General features: G+C 43.1%; 1 protein-coding gene across 2 annotated transcripts in view; it reads left to right on the top strand.

Annotated features, from left to right (window-relative positions):
- Nucleotides 1–23,947, top strand: part of LOC138792984 (merlin-like) — a 57,921-nt gene that overhangs the window by 9,770 nt on the left and 24,204 nt on the right. For both annotated transcript variants that reach the window (XM_069971181.1, XM_069971182.1), the window contains exons 3-7: nucleotides 1,013–1,138; nucleotides 2,112–2,234; nucleotides 11,305–11,388; nucleotides 12,716–12,784; nucleotides 23,562–23,644. In XM_069971181.1, the coding sequence (XP_069827282.1) occupies nucleotides 1,013–1,138; nucleotides 2,112–2,234; nucleotides 11,305–11,388; nucleotides 12,716–12,784; nucleotides 23,562–23,644 (485 nt within the window). The remainder of the gene's footprint in view (nucleotides 1–1,012; nucleotides 1,139–2,111; nucleotides 2,235–11,304; nucleotides 11,389–12,715; nucleotides 12,785–23,561; nucleotides 23,645–23,947) is intronic.

Raw genomic sequence — 23,947 nt, 5'->3', positions numbered from 1 at the left:
CTGATGGGCAACCATTCGCTCGTTCGTAAGCTAATGGCTGGCCCTATTACACAGGGCCATTAGTTGGGAATTCTTACCGTCTGTTCCTATGTCTCTTAGTGGAACTTTATTGCCTGGAAAGTCACAGTTTATACTTCATGAGTGCCCAAGTTTTTATACCCACTCCTCTATTTTTTCTAATGTAGCTTTCCTTCTGTACCTGTCAGGAATGTGCAGTAGCCTGGTGTAAACTGGGCCTGGTTTTTGCTTCTGTGTGACACACCGATTACTTCTTAGCTTCCGGCAATGCAAGAGTTACTACTGAACTCTCCCAGCCTTGATTGCCTCAGCTGAGCAAGACTGTTTGATTTATGTTCTTCTCTACCTGTCTGGAACCTGGAAGATCAGAGCGCTGGTCCAATGGGGATCCAAGGGGGCTTTTGGTCATCATAAAAGAAAGCTGAAGCCAGTCTCAGCGCTGGTTATTTAGGTTTCATACCCTGGTCCCAGCTCCCCCTGTCTATTCCTGTGATCCCCGTCCTAACTCCCTCTGCTTGCTAGACTTTGTTACCTGACTTCTTGCTTGACTTTTTGACTATCCGATTCTTACCTGATTTTGTACTGCGCCTGTTTGGTCCTGACCTTGCCTGTTTGACTATCCCATATTGTTTTTGTTTGTCTGTCTTGTTCTGTGTGCACATCTAGTACAGGGAACGTCTTCCTGGTTGTCCACCGCCGCCTAGGGACGTTTGAGGCAAGTATGTAGAGACAGTTGGTGGGTTCAGCATCAGGGCTCACTGTCGTGTCTTGTCCTTGCCTCCCCGTCCCTGACAGTACCCCTACCTTACTGTAGGCAATGTTAAACCAATTAAAAATAAAGTACTGTGCTTAGAACAATGCTACAACAGGGATTTAGATAATAGCAAAAGCAGAAGCACTATCAGTGGATATACCACTGACCTCAATACCTATACTGACCTATTATAATATTTTAAAGCAGTTTTTTATGCTAAAAAATCTATGTTGCGTTTAGATGGACTGGAAGGGGAAAGAACTATTTGAATTGGTGTGCAAACATCTGGTATTGAAGGAGACTTGGTTCTTTGGTCTACAATATATAGCAAGTGGAGTGGACACCTGGCTGAAAATGGATAAAAAGGTAACTGCATTTGATACATACTTTATTTGCATGACAACCCCATGCTTATCTCTTGTGGCAAATAAAGACCCAATGTTGTATTTGCTGTTTACACCTTTTTCTAGTTGTGTAGAAACAAGCTGTTCATACCTAGAGGCCAAGGCCACACAAGGTCTTTTTTTGGCCGTTTGATGGCCATTTTTTTTCTGGATGGACGTCATTTTGCGCCAAAATAACAGCTGTTATTTCAAAAACTACCAATTACAACTACAACTACCAAAATAACGCATGTTATTCTGACGCAAAATGATGCGTCATAAGAACAAAAAAAAAAGATGCATGGTCATGGCCAGAAACCAGTGTCAGTGCATCCCTATGAGAATACATACTTGCAGCGAGATTGACATCCCGCTGCGTGTATGTAAGTTAACCTCCCCGCTAGCTAGAGCATACATCACTTGGCACCCTAAAGGGATTATCCAGCAAAAATCAGTTATATAATCGGTTTTATATAGGTGGCGAGGCGGGGTGTCAATGAAGCGGGACCTACAGCGTCCATGCCCTACGCAGAGCCTTACTCCCTGCCTCTCTTCTTTTTTGGCACACCCCAGGGCTGAATGAAGGTGGGGAGAGAGGTGCTGCAGGCCCCGGGCACGAATGCTCTAGGCCCCGCCTTATTGACACACTGCCTCACCAGGCAGCTGGAATAAAACTTGTTTTCAGGCATAATACTGGCAGAGACCCCGGGACTGGACATGGCGTAGTGGGTGGGGGGTGGCTGGTATAGATTCACTTTAATGACTTTTGCTTTATGTTTAGGGTTCTCCTGCTGCGGAACAAACCTTTGGAGTTTACACAGTATTGGGATCTTGCTTTTTTTCTGGATAATAATTATGAAGAAATCAAATGTTATAGTAATTATGCATTAGCCCGAGCTAAAATAAAAAAGATAATTTTGGAAAAAAAGAATAACTTTACACCTTTATACTACCAGGTTTTACAACAAGATGTTCCTAAGGAAGATCCTGTGAAGTTCCGGTTTTTGGCCAAATTTTACCCTGAAAATGTAGCTGAAGAGCTGTTTCAGGATATAACCCAGCATCTGTTTTTCCTTCAGGTAATTTATAAGACTGGGTCTATATGTTCTAACACACACCCTCATCTTCTGGTCATTATGGAAATAATGTTTAAGGCTATGCTCACACAACGTAAAGAGACCGGCCGTTCCGTGACCCGGCCAGGTCACGGAACGGCCTGTCTCTGCCCGGATCTTCCCGGCCGGTACATAAGTACCGGCTGGATGATCTTTCTGGCCGCAGGGTTCTGATGCGGGAGCACGCGCCCGCATCAGAACCTCCCACCTCCCACAGCCAGAGCCGCTGGCTTCATTGTGTGAACTGACAGGGTTTCCTATGGCCGCAATTCATTGAAAACTGACATGTCAGTTATTTGCGGCGCCGCACGGGATCCCGGCCGGGGCGTATACGATGTGTATACGCTCCGGCCGGGATCGCATTGAAGTAGAGGCATTGTTCCACCCCACACAAAGTATGGCCGTTGTTGCCGATGGCAACAATGGCCGTACTTTTACGTAGTGTGAACATAGCCTAAAAATAAGTTGATTGTTTAAAAGCATCATAGCTGTGTAGTCTGAACTGTCCCCTAAGAGCACTGAGGGGGTTGTATACATAATATAGCTTGTCAGCAGGTAACAGGATTTTAGGTGATATTGTATATACAGTGAAACCTTATATTACAAATAACTTGGTCTAAAAGTGTTTTGCAAGACAAGCAAAAATAATAATTGTAACTCTCCTCCAGTGCCCGTCTGCGTCATCATGCTTCCCTCTGATCCCTGAATTAACCCCTTCACCGATAGCTGCTCCAGGCAGATGGCACCAGCATGTTTGTAGCCACCCGGAGAGTTGTGTGTGGGGAGAGATTTACCTGCTAACCCCTTCTTTACTGACACATTGTTCTTTATTGATACAGAACACCTTACCTTCCTTATTTTTGGGTTGTGGAACGAATCGTCTACCTTTCAATAATTTTCTATGGGAAAATTTGCTTTGATATACGAGAGATTTGCATTACAAGCATGTTCCCAGAACAAATTATGATCGTAATCCAAGGTTTCACAGTATTGACAATCATCAGAATACTTCATGAAAAAGTATATGAGCTTCAACAATATAAATAATAGACTGTCAAACGTATTGTAATTAAGCTATGATTGGTTGCAATGAGAGAAACCGGAGAGTTTGGATTTCACGGCTAATATCAATTCCCCCATTATGTCTTACCTGACAGATTATACATGTTGAAATACATACTTTGCATTAGTTGTTGTTGTCATAAAGTCATCTAAAAAGCAATATAAACTCTTGGACATGAAATGCCCCATATCATCATAAGACGTGTGTATAATATTGTCTGACGCATGTAGAAGACCATATAGATTAGGGCTCGGCCACACTAGCGTTTTTCTTTGTTTCTAACGGATCCGTCCATATTAATTAAACGGATGAGCATAAACTGATGAGCAGACTGATGCAAACTGATTGCAAAATGTTCATCTTTTTTAATGGTCCGTTTGTATTTTGGCTTAAAAAAACTGACTTTTGTACATCAGTTTGCATCTGTTTGCCTCAGTCAGCATCCGTTTTTCTATCCGTTTATTTTTCTTCTTTGGTTTCTTGCTGCTTCTGCGCATGCTCAGTGCAAAAACGGATGAAAAAAACGGATGTGAACGGAAATACCTTCCGTTTTAGATCCGTCCTCATTGACTACAATGTAAAAAGAAAACGGAAGTGCACTTTCCGATCGTGATCCGGTTTTTTAAGCGGAAAGAAAAATACTGCAAACACTATTTTTTCTTCCGTTCAAAAAAACGGATCTTGAACGGATTGCATGCAAACGGAGCACAATTAGGGCAAACGGAGCACACTAAAATAGCATGGGAATCTATGGGGATTTTAACGGATCCGACAGTTTCCGTTTTGCTTACTCTAAAACGGAAAAAGTAGATGGAATGGTGCCGGATGGTCAAACGCTGATGTGAACGTAGCCTGTATTATGCTATCACTAATCTGTCTTTTATGACTCTGCTTGGAAAACTCTACACTATACCTTTATAGCTGCACTGTTCTTTGTAATTGTTTTCTTACAACACTCCCTTTTTATTATTAGATTGTATTAGAAATCTATGTTGTAGTAATCTATTATATACCACCATAGCCCGCTATGGCCCTAAACTGTACTTAAGGTTAGGTTTTTCTTTCTCCAAGGCTTTATAGGAATCTGCAAGAAAATACCATGTTAGGGCTCATGCACACTGAGCAAAAGAGGCGGATTTTCGCACGGATTCTGTGCGAAATTCCTCTTGAAAATCCGCCCGTTTAAATTGAGCAAAGCGCTTTTCCATTGTTTTCAATGGGCTTTGCGCTGTGCTTTTCACACAGCGGAATTTCCGTCCATAAATTTCCGTCGAGGATCTGCCTAAAGAAGTGACATGTTACTTCTTTGGGCGGATTCCGCTAGAGGAATCCTAAAGAAGTCAATGGGGCTTGAATTCTGCTTAAAATTCTACTTGAACTCTGCTTGCATTCCGCTCAAATTCAGCTGCTATTCTGCTCTTATTCTGCCAGAGCAGAATAGAAGAGGAATTTTCAAGCAGAAATCTTTTCTCTTTAATCCCTCGTCTATTGCTCAGTGTGCATGAGCCCTTACAGAGGTATTCTTCCTATGAATCATTGCCTGGGTCTCTGACCATTCTGCTTAAAGTGAATGTACCACTAGGTACATTGCTTTGGGTTTCTTACATGAACAACCAGCGGCAGCAGTGGCACAGTCCTTTTTTTGAACCGCCACCAAGTTCCCACACATGGCGCCAGTCTATTCCCAAGCAATAGCCCGCCCCGGAGCACTGGGGGCAGGAACTCTGGCCCCTAGTGTTTCGTCATGGGCTTGGGCCAGTGTGCAAGAATCGGGCATCGGTTTAAAGAAAAAAACGCACCAACGGCATCTTCACGTGGCGGCTCCGGTCTGTTCATGTAAACATTCAAAAGTAATGTACCTATTGGTACATTTGCTTTAAAATCACAACCTTAAAGAATTAACCAGTTATTTTCAAGCTAACCCAATTTAGCTAAATGTTGAATTACTTAGTAGTAATCCTACTAACATCATACTTAAAACATCTTAAAGTGAATGTACCACCAGGTACATTGCTTTATGTAGTATACCTTAGTGGATCGGCGCCAAAGCGAGGATGACAGTAGTGCGGTCCTTTTTTTTTTTTTTTTTGAACCACTGCCCGCTTCCCAGGCATGGTGACGTTTTTTTCAGGAGCATTGGTCCGCCTGATCTCCCATTATCTCTGAGATGTGGCTTCATTAGAATTAATGGGCCATGTCACAGAGGGGAGGTATTTGCCTGCCCCCAGTGCTCCGGGACAGGCCGTTAACCCTAAAAAGATCGGGCAGCGATTCTAAAAAAGAACCGCGCCATCGGCATCCCTGCATCTACACTGATCCATTAAGGTGCAGAAGCCAAAGCGATGTACCTGATTCGCTTTAAGGCTATGTTCCTACAACATGTTCTTTAGGAGAAATAATGGCAGTTTTTTTTTATAATGACAGCTTTTGCAGTTTTTTAGACTAAAAAGATGTTGTGGGAACATAGCCTAAAACAATTAAAGGAGTCTCATTCTTATCAATGATCCCTGCTGCTCTCTTTACTTCCCAGGTCCCATTGGTCTCTGCACCTCCTGGTCCCTCTCATCTACAGTATGTAACCGATTAAGCCAATCACTAGTGTAGATGGTCAAGACCGCATCCAGTGACAGGCTGCAGTCTTCGAATGTCCATGTTAAGACAGACCTGAAAAAGACCAGTGGGGCCTGTGGAGCATCAAACCTGGAGAGGTAGAACTGAATATGAGGCTATGTTCACATAACATAATTTACAGCTGTTTTTTTTGACAGCTGTCATTTTAAATCATGATCATTATTTATCAATAATTATCAAGAGACAGCTGTCTTTTGGCGTCAAAATGACGACCATTCAAAAAGCTGGCTGCAAAATGGCGTTGTATGAACATAGCCTGAGTGTGATTTCTTTGGTTATCTTGTGCAATTCCAGTTTGCAAGAAAAAAAAAAAGAATACAAAATGCATTATTCCCATAACTAGTAAAGGAAACAAGCGTTCAGATTGAGACTTGCTCTGAATGGGAGTGTCATCCAAATGCTGCAAGCAATAGACTTGTCCAGGCACAGGAGGATACTTGGCAATGAACAGTGTTTTTTTTCTACACAGAGTTCTATCTATGTCCTTTATTTTCTGTATGCCTAGCTAGCTATCACTGTCACCAGAGTACCCCCATTAATCAGTAGTGGATTATAATAGGGGCGTTTCGGGCGGCAGCCCGGGGCCCTGAGCTCCTGGGGGGCCCATGACCACCCAAAAAGACTTATACTGTCAGTGGTGTACTGTCTCCTGGCTTCACTTCCGTTATGATTTGCAAAAAACTCACAGTTTTTTTATGGCAATTTTGCACAATTCAGGACATCATGACATTATCTGTCCTGTACTATGAACGCCAGGCTAATGCTGCCATAGTTAAAGTGGGGTGGGGGGGCCCAGGCTTGGTGAACAGCCCGGGGCCTATGGTAAAGTTAATCCGCCCCTGCCATTTATAGAACCATCATAACCAGCATTACGTTTTCTATTGATTGTAATGTGGTGTCGGTGTAGTAGTACTCGGCCAGTGATAGTCCAGAACACAGGTGTGATGTTGGTACCTGTTTTGTGTATGGCCGGTTTGTACTGTTCCCCAAAATGGTCGATGACCTGCCGGCTGTGATGAGTCCCTTGGGCTCTTGTCACGATAGTTCTGAGTGGCAATTTACCCACCTGGACTGTCTGTACCGCCACCCACAGAAAGGGGAAAAATGACCCAAGGTGTGTGGCTAGCGTGTATAGGTGCTGGTGCAGAGGAAGAGATGACTGAGTTTCCTTGATAAAAATAAAACAGCTTTATTGTGCAGTCTCTGAATAATACAAAACACTTTAGAAGCAAATAGAAAATCTTGATACGAACTTTAGTGCCTAACTAGATCTGTGCTGCAGAGATACTTGAAAGAGTGGAATACAGTAGAGGTAGTTGTAGTGGTGCTTGTATAGTTGAGAGCAGAGTGGAGCAGCGTAGAGGAGGGGAGTTTGTCAAGGGAGTCCCAACCCAATGTAGTATTTGTGCTCTGCCGGTACTTAAGAGAGATACCTGACAGTGAGAGATACTTGTACCTGTGTTTAGACCAATGTCTGACCACCTTCTGCCCTACAGTGTCGAGCTTCCCGTCCTAATTGGGTGATACAAGTCACAGTAACCTGGGTGAAGCTAATTTTTCAAGGGTGTCCCGGTTTCACCTGCACTGCGAGATCTATCTATTAAATTAGGCCTCTAGGCCTACCATAAATATACAACTGTACATGTCAGCATAACTTTTTGATTAATAACCTGAAGGACCCTTGAAATGCTGTTTGAAGCCAACTTAAGAGTCCTCACATATTTTACTCAGAGTTGTTCAGGGGTTATTTATAGTATATCTGCATTACTGTTGGTCCCCAAGAGAGCTTTATGGGTTAATATCTCTGATGGTCTAGGGCAAAGACGGGGTAATTGATAGCTATTATCTATGAAAGTTATGGAGAAAAATATCTAATATACCTGAAGGTTTATCGTATTTTTTTAGGACTTTTTTTTTTTTTTTTTTTATTGATGGTCTATCCTTAGACCTATCCTGTATGGCTAAAGATATTAAAGGGGGTAATGTTGATCATCTAGTGAAAGAAAGTGTGTCATTTAAAGGGGTTATCCATTTTTTATTTTTCTGAAACAGTGCCACCCTTGTCCTCCATTGAATGTCGTTGGGATATTACATACAACCTGGGGACGGGGTGGCACTGTTTCTGCAAGAAAATATTGTTTGTTCTAATCCTGGATAACCCCTTTAATCCAAATAGTTCTAGAACCCTTTATAAAAGTCAAAGCTGTATTTTTCTAAAATGGATTCCAAGCCTCCTGCTTTCTTTTCAATGCTAAAATGTTAACTCATGGCAGCCAATGACAGAATGTAGGGATTTAAACAGCTCCCAAAGAGCTCAATATTAAGTTATCTTATTGTTTTCTCCTCAATGACTCAAAAGGGCCTTTAAAGTACTATGAATCATTCCATCCCCTAACACACCTGCGCAGTCTTGGCCTGCGGCTGTAGATCCTTTTGCCGCTAAAATAGGAAGTCGCTGTGAAGCTTTGGCATATGCTATCAGCGCCTCCTAGTGGTGGCTGCTATCAGATACTGTGTATAGTAAAAGAGGAACTTGACCTTGCAATAAGAAAAAAAGACTGGAGTTTTAGCAGTAGTTCACACTACGGAAAACAGGTGTAAATTCCAAGCGGAAACCCGCCTGCAAACTCAGCTCGGAATCCCGTCTGCTATCTGTTTCAATGGGATGCCTTGTTCCCCTCCACTCTCCGCTCACCCAAAAAGATGGCTACTTTTGCCCCACTCTTGTCTCCAGTTCAAGTGTGGTTTACAATTAAGCTCCATTTACTTTAAAGGAACTGAGTTTCAAACCCCACCCAATCTGGAGACAAGAGTGGTACAAAAGTGGCCATGTTTTTGTAGCACTGGATAACCCCTTTCAATGAGACACAAAATACCCCATATACAGAAAGTGCGCTCTCTGCTGCCACCTCTGTTCGTGACAGGAATCCCCATAGAAAACATCTACTGCTCTGGACAGTTCCTGTCATAGACAGAGGTGGCAGGAGAGAGAACTGTGTCAGACTGGAAAGAATACACCACTTCCTGCAGGACATACAGCAGCTGATAAGTACTGGAAGACTTTAGATTTTTAAATAGAAGTAATTTACAAACCTGTATAACTTTCTGTCATATATATTCAGTAGGACGATTAGCTTCCTATATAACTGACAGTCTCTGTACAGCACTGCGGAATATATTGGCTCATAAAGGCAAGAGAACAGAAATAAAAGGCTTCCATTTAGATGTGTTTCACCTCACCATTATTTCACAATTATTTTATTAATTAGCTGAGAGTAGATATTAAAGAATGCAGAACGTTCTATGAATTGATCAGGTTTATCATTGTTTTGTGACTTGGGATAGGTCTTATATAGTCTGGATACGGTTTATGAACACAGCGTAATTGCTTTTTAATGGAAGTATCTGTATCCACTTTAAGGCTCTGCTTTCATTCCCTTGGCTATACTATAACATGAGCTTCTAATGAGCTGTAAAATACTTGCTAATATTTGATAGTAAACTGGAAATATCATCTGTGCGTGTTAACTGTAGACTCATTTAGCATCTCTGAAAGCTAATGATTAATTGAAAGAGTCTGCTTCATCCAGAAATTATTACTCATTTAGAGGCATGTTCTTTATACATTTTTAATAGGGATTTTTAGTATGTGACCATAAAGCTTAATTTGTAATGTATTTATGGGCTCAATTGAAAGTGAAAAAATATTGTTTTAGATCATAGTGTGCCATAAAACAAACATTGTACATGATCAAGGATATTCAGTACATTATTGATGCATGTTAGATAACAAAGGACAACCTGATTTAAAAGGAATGTGTCACCAAATCAATTGTCAGATACAAAAAAATGCTCTTTCGTTCTAATCTGTTTCTAGTTTCTGACTGTAATTTTTATTTTTATTTCACATTTTGTACATTGTTATGGGGGCTGCCATCTTGTTGAGCTGTTCTTAACAGCAGTTAGTGACATGCTTTACAGCAAGTCTCATAGACATAGACGACAATAGACAGCGTCCGTCCCCTAGAGATGGATGTGAAAAATCACTGAACATACTCTGTGACCTTTGAAGAGGTCATTCCACAGGGAGCTGCTATTGTCTCCTCTATCTAATGGTGTCACATGTTGCTGCAATGCTGTACAGATCACTTTACAGCAGCCTCCTCTTAGCACCACAGATAGTTGAGAAGCCTCAGTTTAGGCCTAGTGGTGAGAATGCAAACTGCAAGATTTCAGGATTATTTTATCATATCTGTTTTACACAATTTACCCTGTGGTAAAACTGACATGTTATCTGTGTTCCTCAAGTCAGTATGATTACAACAATGGACAATTGACTTTTTAATTTTATTTTACTGCTTTTACAAAAGTAGAACTTTTTTTAATAAAAGTTAATGTTTAAAATTGCTCTTTGATTATCTTTATAGCGTTTTTATTTGTTGGTCTATGGGCCTATTTGAGGCGTTGTGTTTTGTGCCATGATCTGTACTTTTTGTCGGTGTCTCACTTGCGTATATGCAACTTTTTGATCACTTTTTTTTCAAATTTTTCTGGATGTGATGTGACCAAAAATCTGCAATTTTCGATGTTTTCTACACTTGATTGTTTCAGGCTACTGCAGACAGCCTTAGGCCATGTTCACACAATGTATGTTTTGTATACATCACGGCTGTTGTTGCAATTTGCACTCCAATACACTCCAGCCTGGATTCTAACCAGCCGCACGAATAACTGACATCAGTTCATACAATGTTCACACAGAACCTGTCAGTTCACACAATAGAGCTTGCTGCTCTTGATCGGTTGTTGATAAGATTGTTAGATGTTTAGCATCTATAACTTCTGTACAGACCTATGTGTCTCTATGGGTACAGACTACAAACAAACATGGTGTAGTCTGATCCTGTAGTCATTCCATATGACCATCTGCCCCTTCTTTGCTGTCTAGAGGATGCAGGGGGCAGATGAAGTAACCCATGACTGCACGACCAGACTACACTGGGTTTCTTTGTTGCCTGTAAGCATGGAAATCCATAGAACTGCATATAGGCTCTATACACAAAGCAGTAGAACATTTGTTATACTATTTATAAAGGTGCCCTATATTTGATTTTACATGCTTACAGAAATATAAGGAAGCTGATTGCAACGGTGGACATATCATTTACTAACATTATATGGTTATTGATGATAAGGATTAATAGTCATTTATATTCGCTCTTCTGCCTCCCATCTATGTATCTTGTGGTTAATCTTTTTCTTAGCTTGCCACTGTAATTATGACTGGTAAAAGTGTGTGCAAAATAGTAAATTTACGTGAATCTTCCCATTATATACTAGGTTAAAAAGCAGATTTTGGATGAAAAAATCATTTGCTCTCCAGAGGCCTCAGTTCTTTTGGCTTCATATGCTGTCCAAGCCAAGGTGAGAACACTTACACATAATGAAAGCCTTTACAACACCTGTACTGAGGCCAGTGCCCACTATGAGTGCCGGTTGGTCACTCTTCTGTAATTCTGTGGCTCTCATGAGAGCCACACTTACCCCCGACAGATGATGAGAGCTGCCAGGGGTCACATCATGCAGCTCTCGGCAGGACGCTCATCTGCTGGGGGAAAGTGTTGCTCACATGAGTGCGGCCAGCTGTGTGAGCAGATGATGTGAGTAGTAGTACTGTGTGTATGTGTCCCACACACTGAGCAGGGAGGGAGGGGGGAGGTAGTTAGATTTACGGGCACCTTTCTCCCTCCCTGCTCGGTGCCATCTATCTCCCTCTTTCCAGGTGTGAGCCTGGTCCCTCTCTGCCCTGCACCCCTGTGAAACATCACATACAGTTGCATATACAATACAGTTCCATAGACTTATACATTTAGAGTGCCCCCTGCTGGACACTCCATAGGAATTACAACTGATTCGTGACATCACGTTTTTTTTACAGAATCTGAACCCTGCCTGATCTACTAAATTAAGGCAAATAGCAGTATAAGTGCATTTCCCATTATTAATGTACAATAGGAATTTATCTAAATTTCCATAAGTAATAACATATTAAAAAATACTTTTGGCCAGACTTCTCCTTTAATGCAGCATGCGTATGTATGCTGTTTGTTTTGTGCTGCTCATGCTTTTTCTCTATTGCGCTGGTCATGTTTCTGCATTTCACTTTAAGCTAGTGGGCCAAAAAATTGTCTTTTAATCTGTTTTTATTTTCTGATCATAGGTTTTTTTTTATTTCACTTTTTGTATATTGTTATGAGGGCTGCCATCTTGCACGAGCTGTTCCTAACAGCATTTAGTGACATGCTTTACAGCAAGATTCATGGACATAGACAACCATAGACAGTCTGTTCCCTTGACATGAATGTGAAATATTACTGACATGCTCTGTGATCTGTGAAGAGGTGATTCCACAGAGAGCCACTATCGTCTTCTCTATCTACTGGTGTCACACAGACTGTCAGTGTGAATGTTGTTTTATGGAACCATATTGTACAGAGGTCTCATTCCTGCACTTTGCATCACTGAAACAACTATCATAACAAAGAGTGAGAGTCATACAAGAGACATTGAGATAGCAATACCACTCTGCCATGTGACATCCCAGAGGAACTACAACACCCACCTAGCCTGCAGCATACCATCAGTGGCCCCCTTGGCTACCACAAAGCATTTTAAACCTATCCTTTATAGTTTTTTTTAGATTTGCAGATCTATAAATATGTAATCAATCTTTAACTATCTTTTATAATAGTATGGCGATTACAATCCTAATATTCACCAGCCTGGATTTCTATCTCAAGAAGAATTATTACCAAAACGAGTGAGTATTAACCCCCACATTGTTTAGAGCAATGATTCTCAATTCCAGTCCTCAGGCCTCACCAACAGGTCATGTTTTGAGGATATCCCATACAAAGAACACCTGTGATAATACCTGATTCACGGAGTATAATTAGATCACCAGGCAGGGCAGGGCCGGCCTTAAGGTAATTGGCGCCCTGTGCGAAACTTTTTTTCGGCGCCCCCCCCCCCCCCCACGGGTCTGCTGAGACCCCCTCAAGGTGTTATAAAGCTCCTACTCCTCCAGACAATATCCAGCACCCATCACCCGACCCTCCCAAACATTACTGCCACACCACAACCACTACCATCACTATCATATTGTTACTGACCAAATCAGTATACTAAATCCAATAAAACAAAGTACCAGACTACAAGTAACAAATATTACCACCGCATACTGACTAATACCACCGCATACTGACTACCACCACATACTAACTAACACCACCACATACTGACTAACACCGCAGCTGCTACTGACTAACACCACCACTGATACTGAATAACACCACCACATACTGACTAATACCACTGCTGCTACTGAATAAAATCCTCTGTACACAGATCACTATAGAGGTAGAGCCAGCCCTACACAGCTCTGTACACCATATACATTACAGGATAATTTTTTACTCACCGTAAATTTTCTTTCCTGTAGTCCGAAGCAGCAGCACAAATGGGGGAAGATCCTATCTTCCTGCAATGGTAGGACAGATGGTACTAATAAAAGATTGATTAGGAGCCCTATAAGAAGGCCATACAGACCCCTCCTCCTTGTGTTAATTCTAACGACGAAAAAAATTTAAAATTCATAATAAAATCTTAGTTAATAAGGCATTAAAACAATCAAGGTATGCTGCATAAATAATAGTTTGTTTAAATCAGGGCGGGAAGTCTGTGCTGCTGCTTCGGACTACAGGAAAGAAAATTTACGGTGAGTAAAAAATTATCCTTTCCCTTACGTCCTCAGCAGCAGCACAAATGGGGATATAGCAAGCTATGAAAACAGACTAGGGAGGGCCATTACATTACAGAAGACAGAATGGCTGAGCCAAAAACTGGTTGACTCGTGAATATCTAGTCTATAGTGCTTGACAAAAGGTATTGACGGACTACCATGAAGCAGTCCTGCATATTTGTTCCAAGGGTACAGATCTTTTTTCAGCCCATGTGGATGATATTGCCCTCATTGAATGTGTCTTGATTGCACCAGGTACCTGTAATCCAGCTTCTTGTTAGCATATGGAGATGACTTCCCTTATCCATCTGGACAGAGAAGCTTTGGATGACTTGCATCCTTTGTTTTTCCCTGCAAAGGATAAAAACAAGTGGTTAGATTACCTAAAGGAGTTTGTCCGTTCAATATACATGCTCCAAGCCCTTCCCACATCTAAGGGATGAAGCTCCTTCTCTCCCGTGTTGGCAGGAGTAATGGATTGTAACAATGGAGATGTGGAAGAGACTTTCACCCACCAGGCTTCAAACATCTTCTTTACCTTCAGGTAGGTTCTGTAGGCAGTTGTGGCTCTGGACTGCAGAAGAGTGGTCACCACTTTGACAGCATATCAATTCCCACCTTATTGACGGCAGTCAAGCTTCGGACAAGCCTGCCCTCTTGAGTTATTAACTGAGGGTATACAGAAGCCTCCAGATTATTCCTATGGAATTAGCGCCATGCTTTTAGATAATATAAGAGGCCATCATGAAACCAGAGACTTGCTACTTGCAAGATTTTTAGACTCTGCCCACACCTGGCAGGGACGCTGGGAGTAATCTCTGCTACTCTGTCAGTAGCTGGGGAGACTGGGAGAGTTCCCAGAAGATTCTTAGGCAGGGGGCTCACCATTGTGAACCATGCCCTCTTGGGTCAATAGGGGCAAATGAGGCTGACCAAGGCCCAACCTTGTCTCAGATTCTGCAAGACTCTGGGCTTTTTAGGAGTGAGGAAAAAAGGTTTTCCAATTTGAACCTTGAATAGGGATAGGTCTATCCTCCATGCAATTTTCCAGAAAGCTTCTGGTCCAGAGACCGTTCCTCCGACAGGGTTACATCGCAGCATAGATTGCCAGCAGACAAAATGCCCCTGCCTCCAGTAGTGCCCCTATAAAGATCGGTATGCGCCATCCTAGATGCGGTTTTGATCTTATACTGATAGCTTACCATAGATTGGTGTGCTGGAGTGGACTAGTATTCCCTTCATATGTTGGATGCCAGCAACATTTCTGATGGGGATTAAGGCTTCCTTGCCCGTTGCTCATACAAGCGCCCCACTGCTTGATATATCAATGGTTTTCTCTACCCACTTCATTGGGAGACTGCTGCCATTGAGCAGGAAAAGCTATCCTTGTCTCTGGGTGTTATTTCCAGTGTAGACATAAGACCCAAGAGTATCAGATGAAGTGACAGCAACTGGGGAGTGCTGAGAACCCCGACTTGTGTCAACTTCTGTAATCTCTCTGGAGGAAGAAAGTCACAGACTGGGGATCTATTCTCCTCCTTAGGAATTGTTCGATGCCAGAAAACAATGATGAGCTTCAATTTTCTCAAACAGTCAAAGTACAATAGACATCCTCTTGGTGACTGTAGATGGAGCCAAGATTATTCCAGATAGAAGGGCTGTAAATTGAAAAGAATGCCAATTGCCTTGTACAAAGGGTCTTGATGTAAAAGGAATATGCAGCTTTTGTCTGTAGACAGGTACATGTGGGTATACATGGCCAGATAACGTCCTTCTTCTAGGAGGGAACTACAGAGCATAAATCCTCCATACAACCGCCTTCTCAGAGGAGGCTGTATACAGGTACATGCAGGTATACCTGGTCAGATAACATCCTTCTTCTAGGAGGGACCTACAGATCATAGATCCCACATACAGCACCCTCCTCAGAGGAGGCCGTATACAGGTATACACGGTCAGATAACATCCCCCTAGGAGGGACCCACAGATCATAGATCCCACATACAGCACCCTCCTCAGAGGAGGCTGTATACAGGTATACACGGTCAGATAACATCCCCCTAGGAGGGACCCACAGATCAAAATTCAATATGGTAGCCTTTCCTATCATATAACACTGGTACAGACCTCTCTCATTATGGAAATAAATTGTCAGAAAAGACGTAGTCACAAGTTCTTGTCCCCATCCCCAAGGCCTCCGAGACGTCTGGTCCTTCTTGTGCAGGATTCTTTCCTTTACCTTCCATACTAGAATTCCTACGGAATGTGGAACAAAGTAGAAGTTCCTTCTCTTATTAGACTTTCATGAGAATGTCCAATACAGATCCAACTATCTTTATATTGGAGTGAACATCTGCCCCCTTACAACAAAGGTCCAGTCTCCAAACTGTGGGGATCGGGCAGCCAAGTATACTGCTCAGCTATAGTAATATAGACATTTATTTTATTTATTTTTTTTTTTTTTTTTTTTTTTTTTTGAACAAGGACTTTGTGCGTCTGAAGGAGCCATGACCTCGGACTCCATCCAGTTCAGCCTGTAGATTATCATTCAGATGTAAAATCTTAAGCAGTCATTGTCTCTTCTGAGAAAAAGTTGCAATCCACAAATGAATTCTCTGCCACCTTAAAGTGGAATCTTGCAGGATCTGTACGCCAAGAAAGCTTTTTCCCCAGAAGTTCTGTTACCAGAATCCTGCTACATCCAAGGATGGAAGTTGTGCCAGACTGACCGGCCGACTAACAGACTAGTGCAGAGTGCCTGGAATCAGACACACAGGTGCAATGAATATGCAACCAGCAATCCTAAAGCAGTGTTCACACATAGCTTCATAGCTTTACTGCATCCTTCAGTACACAGAAGCTCCATAGGGTCACTGCATCATCTGATATCAGTATTACAGAGTGTAACTAGACAGCAGGTGTACACAGTATTACAGAGTAATTATACTGCAGGTATACACAGTACACATCCAGCATCTCTAAGGATGTAGCTTCATAGGTCACTGCATTATCTGATAACAGTACTAATCAGATAGGATTAGTACACATCTACAATCCTAAGGCCATGTTCACACACAGTAGCTTTACTGCATTCTTAAATAGCAGCACTGGAGCAGCGCAAAAAAGCTCCATAGAATCACTGCATCATCTGATGGCAGTATTAGGGAAAGTAATCAGATAGCAGGTGTATCCAGTACACATCCAGCAGCTCTAAGCATGTGCTCACACACATAGCTCCATATGGTCACTATATAATCTGATAGCAGTATTAGGGAAAGTAATCAGATAGATGTATCCAGTACACAACTACCAACTCTAAGGCTGTGTTCACACACAGTAGCTTCACAGGGCACTGCATCATCTGATAGCAGTATAGTGAAAGAAATCAGACAGCAGGTGTTACACAGTACACTACAATTCTAAGGCAATGTTCACACACAGTGGCTTCATAACTTCACTGCATTCTTAAATAGCAGCACACAGAAGGTCCACATGATAACCATCATCTGATAGCAGTATTAGTGAAGGTAATTAAACAGCAGGTGTACATAGTACACAACTAAATTCTAAGGCAGTGTTCACACACAGTAGCTTCACTGCCTTCTTAAATGTCAGCACACAGAAGGTCCACATGATCACTATATCATCTGATAGCAGTATAGTGAAAGTAAATAGACAGCAGGTGTATAGTATACAACTAACAATTCTAAGGCCGTGTTCATACACAGTAGCTTCACTGCATTCTTAAATGGCAGCACTGGAGTAGCACACAGACGCTCCATAGGGTGACTGCGTCATCTGTTAGCAGTATTAGTGAAAGTTATTAGACAGGAGGTGTATCTACCACTACACAATAACTCTAAGGCTGTGTTCATACACAGTTTTATAGCTTCATTGTATCATCTGATAGAAATACTGGAAAAGTAATCAGACCGCAGGTATACACACTACACAACTACAATTCTAAGGCTGTGTTCACACACACAATTTCACTGCATCATCTGGTAGCAGTACTATAGAAAGTAATTAGTCAGCAGGTGTTCACAATGCACAAATAGCAGCTCTAGGGTTGTGTGCACACACAAACACACACACACACAGTTTTATAGCTTCACTGCATCATCCGATGGCAGTACTATAGAAAGTAATGAGGCAACAGGTGTACACAATTAGCAGCTCTAGGGCTGTGTTCACATACAGTTTCAGAGCTTCACTGCATCATCTGGTAGCAGTACTATAGCAAGTAATCAGGCAGCAGGTGTGCACACTGCACAACTAGCAGCTCTAGGGTTGTGTGCACACAGTTTTATAGCTTCATTGCATCATCTGGTAGCAGTGCTATAGAAAGTAATGAGGCAGTAGGTGTGCACAATTAGCAGCTCTAGGGCTGTGTTCACATACAGTTTCAGAGCTTCACTGCATCATCTGGTAGCAGTGCTATAGAAAGTAATCAGGCAGTAGGTGTGCACACTGCACAACTAACAGCTCTAGGGTTGTGTGCACACACAAACACAGTTTTATAGCTTCACTGCATCATCCGATGGCAGTACTATAGAAAGTAATGAGGCAACAGGTGTACACAATTAGCAGCTCTAGGGCTGTGTTCACACACATACACAGTTTCATTGTAGCAGTACTGGAGAAAATAATGAGACAGCAGGTGTACTAAATACCCAACTAGCAGCTTTAAAGCTGTGTTCATGTATACTCACTATAGTTACATAGGTCACTCATATAGTGAAGCAGTCTAACAGGACTTGCACAACAAATGTTAAAAAAAGTGAAAAACATTGAAACGAAACATTTGAGGCATAAAAGCCTCATACAACATATATATATCCAATAATCCTCCTGATACACATGCCAGGCTTCCAGCTCAAAAGAAAAAACAGCATATCTTACCTTGCTGAAGTATCAAGAAACATTAGCAGCCGCCCAGGTGAGGACACAGGTCTGGCAGCACCATGATACTTACTGCAGCAGCTTCATGGCTTCCCTCACACAGCGGCTCCATACAGCAGAGAAGCTGAGCGATAACTCTACTAAAAAGTAAATAATCTCCTCTCTGATACAGCAGAGCAGGAAAAACAACATTTCTATAAATTTCCCCTCTCCACACGACCATGTGGAAAGGAAGAATCTTTGGAAAGGAAAGTCAGACACAAACATAGGCCTGAGCCTGCTTCCCTCTCCTACCACCTGTCCCACAGGAGGACAGAAAAAAACACAAGGAGGAGGGGTCTGTATGGCCTTCTTATAGGGCTCCTAATCAATCTTTTATTAGTACCATCTGTCCTACCATTGCAGGAAGATAGGATCTTCCCCCATTTGTGCTGCTGCTGAGGACGTAAGGGAAAGTGAAGTTATATCCAGTGACTCACAGGAGACGTCTTCTCTGATCGGAGTTCTTCCCTTTTCATCTTCTTCTCCATCTGCCCTGGGCCATCATGAGAACTTCTCCGAGCCACAAATCCACAGAATCTGCCAGACAGACATATTAGACTCCTCACTCTGGCATCATCCTCATCTCTATACTAACTGCACATCTGTATTGGCCCCTTTACACCCTCAGTTAGTGGGTAGGCTGACTCTATGTGACCCCCTTATAGTATATCCCCCCCCTGTGTAGCCTCCTTATAGATGGCCCCTTGTTTAGACTTCCCTATATATGGCCCTAAGTGGATCTCCATAAGAACCACCCTCTGTGTAGTCCCCTTATGGTATATGGCCCCCCTCTCTGTAGCCCTCCCTTATAAATGGCCCCCTCTTTGTAGTCTCCCTTACAGATGCACCCCCATGTTGTCCCCTCTGCCCCTCTTACAGATGGCCCCCATGTTGTCCCCTCTGCCCCTCTTACAGATGGCCCCCATGTTGTCCCCTTTGCCCCTCTTACAGATTCCCCCCATGTTGTCCCCTCTGCCCCTCTTACAGATGGCCCCTCTATGTTGTACCCCTTATAAATGGCCCCGTGTTGTCCATCCCCTTATAGATGGCCCCCGTATTGTCACCCTTATAGATGGCCCCCCCTGTGTTGTCCATCCCCCTTACAGATGGCCCCCTTATGTTGTATCTTCTTATAGATTGCCCCCTTATAGATCGCCCCCCTTGTTGTCCCCTTTATAGATAGCCCCCTTATGTTGTCCCCCCTTATAGCTTGCCCCCTTATGTTGTCCCCTCTTATAGATTGTCCCCTTACAGATTGCCCCCTAATGTTGTCTCCCCCCTTATAGATACCTCCCCTATTGATTGCCCCCTTATGTTGTCTCCCCCCTTATAGATGCCTCCCCTATTGATTGCCCCCTTATGTTGTCTCCCCCCTTATAGATGCCTCCCCTATTGATTGCCCCCTTATGTTGTCTACCCCCTTACAGATGCCTCCCCAATAGATTTCCCCCTTGTTGTCTACCCCCTTATAGATCCCCCATATAGATTGCCCCCTTGTTGTCTACCCCCTATAGATTGCCCCCTTGTTGTCTACCCCCTTATAAATTCCCCCCTATATATTGCCCCCTTGTTGTCTCCCCCCCTTATAGATGCCTCCCCTATAGATTGCCCCCTTGTTGTCTCCCCCTTATAGATGCCTCCCTATAGATTGCCCCCTTGTTGTGTACCCCCTTATAGATTGCCCCCTTGTGTACCCCCTTATAGATTGCCCCCTTGTTGTCTCCCCCTATAGATTGCCCCCTTGTGTACCCCCTTATAGACTGCCCCCTTGTGTACCCCCTTATAGACTGCCCCCTTGTTGTCTCCCCCTATAGATTGCCCCCTTGTGTACCCCTTTATAGATTGCCCCCTTGTCTCCCCCTATAGATTGCCCCCTTGTGTACCCCCTTATAGATTGCCCCCTTGTTGTCTCCCCTATAGATTGCCCCCTTGTTGTCTACCCCCTATAGATTGCCCCCTTGTTGTCTACCCCCTTATAAATTCCCCCCTATATATTGCCCCCTTGTTGTCTCCCCCCCTTATAGATGCCTCCCCTATAGATTGCCCCCTTGTTGTCTCCCCCTTATAGATTGCCCCCTTGTGTACCCCCTTATAGATTGCCCCCTTGTTGTCTCCCCTATAGATTGCCCCCTTGTGTACCCCCTTATAGATTGCCCCCTTGTTGTCTCCCCCTATAGATTGCCCCCTTGTGTACCCCCTTATAGATTGCCCCCTTGTGTACCCCCTTATAGATTGACCCCTTGTCTCCCCCTATAGATTGCCCCCTTGTGTACCCCCTTATAGATTGCCCCCTTGTGTACCCCCTCATAGATTGACCCCTTGTCTCCCCCTATAGATTGCCCCCTTGTGTACCCCCTTATAGATTGACCCCTTGCTGTTTGCCCTATAGATTGCCCCCTTGTGTACTCCCTTATAGATTGACCCCTTGCTGTCTCCCCCTATAGATTTCCACCTTGTGTACCCCCTTATAGATTGACCCCCACCCCACACACACACACACACAACTCACCTATTCCTCGTTCCCCCGCCGCGGCTCTCGTCTCGTCCCGGCCGATGCGCGCTCTCTGGCACCGCACACACCAGTGACTTCAGCGCACGCTGGGGCCGGTACTTCCTCCCTGTGCAGGAACGGCTTACGCAGAGGTCACTGATGCGTGCTCTGCTGGAGAATTCCCAGGGAGCACGCATCAGCCGGGGGCGTACTGTCCTATCAATCTTGTGACCGCAAGCAGTCACAAGATTGATAGGACACAGTAGGCGGCGCCCGTGGGGAGGGGAGGCTGGGGGAAGCCACCACAGGAGGGGGGCGCCGGGCGGCCAGCTAGAGGAGCGCTCGGGCAGAAAGACAGCTGTCTCTCTGCCTCAGCGCCCCCCCAGCTAGACGGGAGTGATGCGCCCTGTGCAAGCGCACAGGTCGCACACCCCAAAGGCCGGCCCTGAGGCAGGGAAATACTAAGGAAATCCTGAAAACGTGACCTGTTGGTGAGGCCTGAGGACTGGAATTGAGAAGCACTGGTTTAGAGTAACCTGTACTATAGTAATGCAGATAGCAGCATATCACATTAGGAACAAAAGATTTTCACTAGCTTAGTGCTCTTGTCCCATAATGCACTTCTCCACTGAAGACAAGACTACTCTGCATATGACATCTCTCCACCTGTAAACCTGACCCTGTCCAATTTCAGCTTATTCTTGGGATACTGTATATATCTCAGCCCTAACCCACTCATCAGTCTGTCACTAACCACTGGCGCCATTCCTTCTTTATTTAAACATGCAACCATTACACCCATTCTCAAAAAGCCATGACCTATCTTTGGCTTCAAAACTTCTTTAATAAATTTTAATTCTATAATTAATTAATAATGTTAATAAAATGTCTACCTTGGCCTGTCCTCCTACGTTTCAATCTACTCACTTTTCGACCAGCTACAATCTGTTTTCTGTCCCGACCACCCTGATCAAAGGAGCCAATGATCTGACCCTCTAATCTTTTTGCACCGTCTCCTCAAACCTCACAAACATTTAATGTCTCCCATTTATATACCATTTGTCCCTCTCACTCTTGGAGTCCCCCAAGGATCTGTCTTGGTGCCCCTACTCTTTTCTATCTATATAGTTGCCCTGGGACAAATCATACAATCTCGTGACTTTAACTACCACTTCTATGCAGATACTTAAATTAACCTCTCTGGTCGAGGTGCCACCTCTGCTATGCGGGATACCAGAGTGCCTATCGGCTATATGTTCCCTCTCCTCTTACTTTCTAAAAATTAACATGGAAAAAACAGAATTCACTCCACCTTCACACTTGAAGTATCACTTACAGTTAATGGCTCCCCTCTCTCCCCAGTTGCATGAACTGCCTTGGGGATTCTACTATCTTTCAAACTAGGCGTCCATGACCTGAACCACCTCCTGCCACTTCTTAATCAAAAACATTTTTCACATCTGCTCTTTTCTTAACTTTGACTTAACAACACTGCTGGTATCTGGCATCATCATTTACTGCAACATCTTCTGTCGCATGCCATTGAACACTCTTGCTATCCTCCAATCCTTCCTCAACTCTGCTGTCCATTTAATTACGCCCATACAAGGCCCATGTAGTGGTAGATCCCAGATCTACACAGGCTCTGCAGACCATAAAAATGATTACAGTGCAGTTACATCTCGTGATTAACTCACAGGTTACGTCTTTTGTGATCAGAGCTATTCCCTTTCGCTTCCCGATTCTATTGCTTCCAACACAACTGCAGTCCCCCTATAATGCCCTCACACACAGTAAGTTCCCTGTTAGTGCTCCTGCACACAGTAAATGTCTCACAGTGCCTTCACACACAGTACATGCCCCCGTAATTAAAAAAAAAAGTGAAACTACCTCTGCACACCCCTTAACACAAACATTTTCCCACTGTGACATATGTAATATCAGAGATCTGGCAGGATAATTAGCTTAATTTTATATATATATATATATATATATATATATATATATATATATATATCTTGTATTATTTGCTTACAAAAACAGTGTATGTTCATTATATAATGTATTTTGCATTATGCTGGTAAAGGGGTTATCCAGCGTTAGGAAAACATGGCCACTTTCTTCCAGAGACAACTTGTCTCCAGTTCAGGTGTGGTTTTGTAATTAAACAACGTTGCAGAAATCCAATGAAATGACAGTTACACTTTAAGCTCCATTTACTTCAATGGAACCGCTCCCAAACTGGAGACAAGAGTGGTGTTGTCTCAGGAAGAAAGTGTCCATGTTTTTCTAATGCTGGATACCCTCTTTAATACATTCTGCACACTGAATACACTAATATGAATGTAAATGTTTCTGTAGGTTCTTCAACAATACCAGATGACATCAGAAATGTGGCAGGATAAAATAACTGCATGGTATGCAGAACACAGAGGAATTGCTAGGTATGCCAAGGAACTCACTTCTAGAAAACTCTCAAACATGTCTAACTATATGTGCACCTGTCCCATAGACTCAATGTCAATTCTTTGGGCGGATGAAGGATTGAGCTTCAGAATATCATTGAATCTTTATGACAGGCGGAACTTCAAGCGGAGACCCCCACGTGGATTCCGCTTGAAATTTCTGCCTAAATTCCGTACTGTGCACATACCCTAACACTGATCATACTGTCATAGATTTTCCATGAAATTTTTCTCTCTCTCTCTCTCTCTCTCTCACTTTGTTACCCCGAATAACTTGGCATG

The sequence above is a fragment of the Dendropsophus ebraccatus genome, chromosome 5, assembly GCF_027789765.1.
Source record: "Dendropsophus ebraccatus isolate aDenEbr1 chromosome 5, aDenEbr1.pat, whole genome shotgun sequence".
NCBI lineage: Eukaryota > Metazoa > Chordata > Amphibia > Anura > Hylidae > Dendropsophus > Dendropsophus ebraccatus.
Note: the sequence above shows the minus strand (reverse complement) of the source record. Positions and strands in the feature narration are given on the sequence as shown.